This window comes from Dermochelys coriacea, chromosome 7, assembly GCF_009764565.3.
Source record: "Dermochelys coriacea isolate rDerCor1 chromosome 7, rDerCor1.pri.v4, whole genome shotgun sequence".
Classification (NCBI taxonomy): Eukaryota; Metazoa; Chordata; order Testudines; family Dermochelyidae; genus Dermochelys; species Dermochelys coriacea.
The window spans coordinates 41,796,487-41,804,292 of NC_050074.1; the positions used below are offsets into that span (position 1 = coordinate 41,796,487).

A 7,806-nucleotide genomic window follows, 5' to 3' on the forward strand; every position below is an offset into this window, starting at 1 on the left:
TAAATTTGCTCTGAACATGGAGTATTGTATGCCAAGACCTGAAGTCTTAAACGCATTAAATCCCATTGTTAAATTCTGTGGGTAATGTTTTACGCACACTTTTAGAATGGCCAGCTCCACATTATACAGTGAAACAATGGTGTTGGCATAGAGAGTCAGAACATTTAGGTTCTTCCTAGCCATACACAATTTAACATCCCAAATGCCACAAAAATCTGCAAAATTAAGTTTCTCAGTGAGTCGGCAATTAATAAAATAGTATTATTCCCTGTGCTCCAAAAATGGGAAACAGAACTGCAAAGGCTGTATCTAATTCATAAATCACACTAAGCTGTCTAGCTAACTTAGGGCTTGTCTACACTGGCAATTTACAGCACTGCAACTTTCTGGCTTAGGGGTGTGAAAAAACACCCCCGAGCTCAGGAAGTTTTAGCGCTGTAAAGCACCAGTGTAGATAGTGCACCAGCGCAGGGAGCTACGCCCCTCGTGGAGGTGGGGTTTTTTTGTTGGGGGTTTTTTTTTTGTTTTTTGTTTTTTTTTAAGAGCACCGCGACCACACAAGGCACTTTAAAGCACTGCCACGGCAGCACTTTATCATTGCCAGTGTAGACTAGCCCAAAGATACAGCACAAAGCCCACTCTACTCTAAATATATGATCCTGAGGGTAGCACAACCTCCAGTAGCAACAAGGACAGTCCCAGTGAGTATACATTTATTATGAAAGTGACAAAAAGTCCAGTTCACTCAGCAAAGACATTTAACTCCTAAATTAATAAAAGATTTTGATGACAGTATTATATATTTCGCATAGAAAAACTAGTCACATGGCAATATTTACATGTAGCTGAACACAAGCCCTCAGAGAGCATAAGCATATTTTCTTCTGAAAGGAAAGAGATTTCAAGATAAGCATAGAACAAAAAAAACAAAGACTTCCTCACACTGAAGGCAAAAGTATTTTTTCTGCATACTATACATCTATCATTGTGGTATCAAAGACACACTGATCAAAGCATGTCAGGACTTAAAAATCCTTTTTCTCCCAGATTTCCAAAATAATTACTCCTTTGGTCTATTAAGCCCCACAAAAGCATGCTAATAAGAGAAATCCCTCTCTTTCTGGACCACTCCAAATCATCATGTGCCTTGAAACACAAACCAATTGTTTACGATTATATTTTAATAAAACATTAGGTTACCAGAGTATACCTATACACTTTTTTTTTTTTTTTGAACAGAAGTCATCAGTTCCAATAACCCAAAGGAAAAGCATACATACTAGATTATATACTGAGGGAAAGAAAGGGAATTCATTAGCTCTCTCTTTACAGCAGAAATATAAAAACACTCTATTTCAAGCCCTGTTTGAAATACAGAATACCTAAAGAAGATTCCTACATTAAAATTGAGAGAGCAATTTTCTAAATTAGGCAATCGCTGCTGGTAAACACTGGTTAAAAATGTAAATCTATACAAAAGATGTGCAGCTCCCTTCTGACAAGTGAGACACCACCCCCACTTGATAGAAGTCCATGGCTCACAAAAAGGAGATCTTTCTCCTATGTAGAAAACTTTTATTACAGCAATTGCTTGCAAATCTCATTCTCCTGGCTTAACTGGGGGAGTGAGGAAGAAAAACAGGTTTGTTAAGGCCCTGTTTACTCTAAAGCTCCAAACCACAGGACAAGTGAACTAATGGGTCTAAATTAATAAAAGATTTTGAGTCTGAAATGCTGCTAAAAAGTCCTTGTCTCTTAAACTTTTGAAACATGAATGTAGCACAGGAGACATCTGGCTTGGAATCATTGTTTGGTTGCCCTAGAACAGGGGTGGCCAACCTGTGGCTCCGGAGCCAAATGTGGCTCTTCAGAAGTTAATATGTGGCTCCTTGTATAGTCACCAACTCAGGGGCTGGAGCTGCAGGCACCAACTTTTCAATGTGCCAGTGTGGATATATCAATGGGGCAAGGTACCACACTAACCCGGCTCTTTCTGATGAAATGTTTCTTGACATCCACATTTGTGTTGCACCATGCAGTTGCAGTTGCATTGCCTTCTAGGTACGTATTCCACAGTTCACAGCACTGTGCTCTGAACCAGTGGCTTATGGGAAATTTCAAAGGACCACCAGGAAAGATACTAGATGAACTACCTAAAGAGTGACTGGTGAAATGTGAGACAGTAATAAAACGACTATTCACACTGAAGGGCCTTCTATACCTTCAATTCTTACCTGCACTGGCACTGCACAGGAGAGGACCATAGTGTGATTAGGCTTGCCTTAAGAAAGTCTAATCCAAACAGTGCAAGTGTGCACACACCAGTAGAAGCAATCTTGCTTATGAACGAGTGATGTGTCACAAGTATTCTAGGGCAGGGGTGGCCAACCTGAGCCTGAAAAGAAGCCAGAATTTTCCAATGTACATTGCCAAAGAGCCACAGTAATATATCAGCAGCCTCCCATCAGCTCCTCTCCTCCCCCCCCACTGGCAGCCCCACAGATCAGCACTTCCCCACACCTCCCAATCAGCTGTTTCATGGCGTGCAGGAAGCTCTGGGGAAAGAAGGGAGAGCACTGCAGGCTCAAGGGAGGTGGGTGGAATGGAGGCAGGGCCCGTGGCAGAACCAGGGGTTGAACAATGAGCACCCCCCGGCACATTGGAAAGTTGGTGCCTGCAGCTCCAGCCCCTGAGTTGGTGACTATACAAGGAGCCGCATATTAACTTCTGAAGAGCCGCATGTGGCTCCGGAGCCACAGGTTGGCCACCCCTGTTCTAGGGCAACCAAACAATGATTCCAAGCCAGATGTCGTCTGTGCTACATTCATGTTTCAAAAGTTTAAGAGACAAGGACTTTTTAGCAGCATTTCAGACTCAATTTAGGTTAATTCACATATCACCCACCGTAAAGCAAGAACTGCATTTATGAATAGATACAAGAAAGTGCGACATGCTTGGGCTGAACAAAACTTTAGTCACTACTTTGCGTATGCAACTGTTCCATTAGCACACACCTAGGCTGACTGACAACAGACCATTAGAATGACAACAGCACATATGATTAGTGATATCAACAACAAAACTAAGCTAGGTTTCAGAGTAGCAGCCGTGTTAGTCTGTATTCGCAAAAAGAAAAGGAGTACTTGTGGCACCTTAGAGACTAACAAATTTATTAGAGCATAAGCTTTCGTGAGCTACTAAGCTTAAAAACTAAGCTAGTATTTAAACAGTATTTTATATGTTCTAACTTTTTTAATTAAAATAGTTCATAAGTGACCCACAAACCTAGAAGTATTAAGAAGCAAGATTCATTGGCTTGATGCTGTTTGTACCAGAGCAACAACATGCATCCTCCCATTTGCACTGCGAACATCGCAAACATTTTTTGTGGTGTTGAAAAGAGATTTGACAGTTATATGGAATTTAAGGCAGGATTCTACACTTTCTACGTGTTTAAAATGCATCATGTCCCTGGAATAAGTAATCCCTTAAATACAATGGAGAACTGCTTCTGAGATTCCCACCATCCAACTACTGAATGCTGGGCTTGGTATTTTTTAAAATTGCACCATGAAGAAATGCACACAAAAAACCCCATAACATTGTCAGTAAGGAGCAAAACTATATTCAACTCTCACAGTAACTTATGAAAATTTTCAACGCAAGGGGCAGAAGAAAGTAGAAAACTCTCCAAGCTAAAATAAAAATAGGTGCCATAATAGCCTTAGCACATTTTTACATATGGTTCTGAATTCTCATTAGCTAAGTTGATTAATACATTACAAGGGAAAAAGCAATTGCACCGGTCTGAAGTTTAGAACCTGATATATTCAGTCCTGGACCAGTAAAAATATGGATGGAGCAAGTTTTAAGGACTATCAACTCAAACCATAAATGCTTACACAAATGCCTCCTGTCTTTGGTCAACTCTGCCTTACCAATAGTAAAAAAGGTTGTTTTAAATCTATGAACAGTATCAGAAGACAAGAGATCTTGGAAAATAACAGTCACTTATATCCATGCTGGAATTAGCATACAAGGCTACAAATGAAATAGCATACAAGGCTACAGAAGCCTTGCCAGAACCATGTATATACTTGTCTTAAAAGCATGTATAAAGTTGTGATGCCTAATAATTGTAATAAATGAAAATGCAAAGCAAAAGAGAAGTGAAGAAGATTAATAATATCCTGGCAGCAATAAAATGACTGCATACCTTTTTAATCCCGTACAGAATACACATAGATATTTATAAGATTTTCTAGTACATTCATCGCCAGCATCTGAGCATATAAAGTTAATGAATTTAGTCTCAAAATTCCCCAATGAGGTATGGATTTATTCCCTATTTACAGATGGAAAACGGAGGCACAGAGATTAAATGACATGCCTATATTCACAGAGGAAGTCTATGACAGAGTCAAAAGCAGAACCCAAATCTCCTTAATCCCAGTTCATTGCCTTAGCCACAAATTCAATCTCTCTCTAGTGCGGTGGGGGGGAGGGGGAGGATAGGGGAAGATATTACTAGTGTTCCTCCGTCATCCCTTAAAATGTTTTTCCACATCTTTATTCCTTCTCCTCCCTCCCTCACCCACAGCGTAAGGTAACAGATTTTCCCTGGTGCTTTTCCCACATCTCCCCTCAAAAATATAGTAAATGACTACTCATCAGGTCCTTTTCCCCTTAAAAGGGGGTGCAGACTTTAAGGAAGGCTGCGGGTTTAAATGACAGGTAAACAATCTGTGCTAGCCCCTTCCACAGTTGTGGCAGTTTCACTCCATACCACACCCCACCCGGGGGGAGAAAACCAGGAAATGGAATCCTAGATACATTATTAGAATGGAAAACTACCTGTATAGGAAATGAGAAAAAGCACCAGGCAAGGTCTCCTTCCCTTCCAGCTGGGGAGGGGAGATGTGTGTGGAAAAACTGGAAATATTTTAAAGTCATAAATGAGAACAAAGGAATAAACCACTTTTCAAAAGTAATCCTAGTTCTCCACATCTGTAGGAGAAAGAGAGGCAGCAGGGGAGATTTGTCCTAGGACTTCATCCCACAGCTCCCCTTCCCAGATAAGTGTATTGGGAAGGGATGCAATTTCCCTATAGTCACCCCTTCCACACAAACCTCCGCCTCCCACTACAGAAAGGGGTAAAATTCCCTGAAGCCCCCAACTCTTGCTGCCCCTCTCCAGGTGAAGGTGCAGAGAGTAGTTTCCCTAGGACTCTACTCCCCCCGCCATCCTGCATCTCTCTCAATGGGGGACATTACCCCCCACAAACACCCTCATAAGCGCCACTGCTCCGCTCCACACGGGGCGACAAGTCGTGGGACTTCCCTGGAGCCCACCCCCGGCTCCCCCGCCCTCTGAGCAGGAATCCCTTTAAACAGTGGGGGCCATGGCCTCTGACCTGGCGTGTCGGAGGGGCTCGGAGCAGCTCCTGCGCAACAGCGACAGCGAAGCGGCCCAAGCCGCCACCCCCGACGGCCGTTACCAGCCCCGCGCGGCACGCGAGCCGGGACCAGGCCCCCCGGGTGGGGGAGGGGTTCCAGCTCCCCGTACCTGGCTGTGGGAGACGACGAGGCTCTTATTCCCTTCCCCGTGGTATTTCCATTCATTCTCATCCATCTTCTCTGCGTCCATCCCCCGCCCGGGCTCCCCCCCCCCCACTCGGTCTCCGTCCCCCTCCCGCCGGCCCCGTGGGTCTTCTGCGCGAACGCTCACGAATGAGCCATCTGGTGTTCACGTTCTCCCACACCCCCTGCAGGCAGCCCGGTTCCCGCAGGAAGTCCCGCCCTTCGCCGACGAGGTTACGGGGTGGCTGGAGCTCACGCAACCCTAGTCTGAGCCGGCAGCCCAGAGGCTCGTGATTGGCGGGCAGCCATCTTGGGTTGGTCAGCCCCGCCAGCCGCCATCTTTGATTGGGGCAGGGGCTGGGCTTGCGGGCCGAAGTCGTTCCGCCTTCACAGGGGGCGGGGAGGGGATTCGAGCAGATAGGGCTGGTCTGTTTTGTCTGCCATCTTTAGTGGGGGCAGAAGCGGGCTCCTATTTGTCATCCCTCGCGAGTCTGGGGATGCGGTTCAGAACACGAGCCTGGGCAAGCGAGCGGGCAGGCAGGCGGGCAGGGGGGGTCTACAATGAAATGGGGGCGTTGGGCTCGGGGGAACACCTTAACACAGCCACCCCCCCCAGCTCGGACTATCCGAGCAGAATGGGCACTTCCTGGGTGACGTGGGGAGGAGGGGGTCAGTCCATGGGAGCCCCCATTCTCAAGGGTATGGAGCTCCCAACAGGTCTAGGAGGGACACATTGTCCGGGCTACCCCACACCCCCAGGGTGACCTCCTCTGGATCACAGTGTCAAGGGCTGGACACATTTTGCAAGGTGCTCCATAAGCTTCGAAGTGGGCTCCTCTGCACTTCTGTTGTGCAAAAAGTGACAAAGAACATTGACAGGTTGACTGTTCTTAATTGGAGCAAGGACGACGGCTGTGTAATATTAAATGCACAACCCTGAAGCGCAGTGTGGGAAAGGCTACTCCTAACGTGTGAGCTGTGGTGAAACACAGTTCTGTCAGGGTAAAGCTTTCTAGTGTTATCACTCACAAATCTTTAAAAAAAAAAAAAATCTCAAAAAACTATGATTGGTTTTAAAAACGTATTTTAAAAAATAACGTTGGGGTTCTTTTTATTTGCCTTCTGCTTTTTGAACTTTCAGCATGCACGGTAGCCATATTTTCAAGTTTTTCTCCACATAAGGGCCAAAAAATGTGTTTTTTGAAAAAGAAAGCTGATTTTCTCACAAATCAGTTTTCAAGAGGAACTGAATATCCTCTATAAGAAGCTCACGTTATTACTGGTCCAGAAGATTTCTTGCCGATATTGTTTGCGTTTGACGAGTCTGTCCACATCCATGTTTTCTCCCCTGGAAAGCCAGCCAGGGGACCCATCTTACATACAACACTATGAGAAATCAAATATCTTAGGAGTAGCATGGTATCTCTTTGTGTTTGATTTTTTTTTCCATATATAGAGAGAGTTATAACCACAAGATCAAAAAAGAACAAAGCTGCTCTTTTAATGGTAGTTGCACCCTCCACAAACAAACAGTGAGTGAGTAGTGCAAATTTGCTGTTGCTGCTGGGAATACAAATACTACAAGCCATACACCCTTGTACTGCTGAGACAAGGAGTACAGATAAATTCCCAGTATCTGAATTTTAATTTATACAAAATTTGTTTATATCCTCTGAATACAATATTTTTACAGAGGTCAAACTATATGTATCACATACTCTGAAGAAAGAAAAGGAGTACTTGTGGCACCTTAGAGACTAACAAATTTATTAGAGCATAAGCTTTCATGAGCTACAGCTCACTTCATCAAAGCTTATGCTCTAATAAATATGTTAGTCTCTAAGGTGCCACAAGTACTCCTTTTCTTTTTGCGAATACAGACTAACACGGCTGCTACTCTGATACTCTGAAGATAATTGGAGTTGTTCTTTGCATAAATTGTTTCTTCATGGTTACAGGAGATGTCAGGGAGCCACAACCCCTTGTTTGCCCTTCTTCACTGTGTGAAAGACATGTAACCTCTATGCTTCAGGATACTCATCTTTAAATGAGTAATCACCTACCTTACAGAGGTATTGAGAAGCTTTTGAAGTTCTTTACAGTACAATCACCTTAAAATACATTTTTCTTGTCTTCCCTTTGGTTTAATACAATTTCTCAAAGGACAAATTATCTAATAAATCCTGATGTCTGATATTATGCCAACACATTTAATGTATATACTGT

General features: G+C 43.8%; 1 protein-coding gene across 3 annotated transcripts in view; it reads right to left on the bottom strand.

Moving 5' to 3' along the window:
* The window catches only part of IPPK (inositol-pentakisphosphate 2-kinase), a 108,083-nt gene extending 102,156 nt beyond the window's left edge, over positions 1-5,927 (bottom strand). For 2 of the 3 annotated variants that reach the window (XM_038410693.2, XM_043518842.1), the window contains exon 1: positions 5,567-5,660. Coding sequence is in view for 1 of the 3 variants with exons in the window: in XM_038410690.2 (XP_038266618.1) it covers positions 5,567-5,647 (81 nt within the window). In the remaining 2 variants the exon portion in view is untranslated. Of the gene's footprint in view, positions 1-5,566 lie in introns of all 3 variants that reach the window. The other variant, XM_038410690.2, reaches the window with a different exon arrangement.
* Between the last annotated feature and the right edge of the window lie 1,879 nt (positions 5,928-7,806).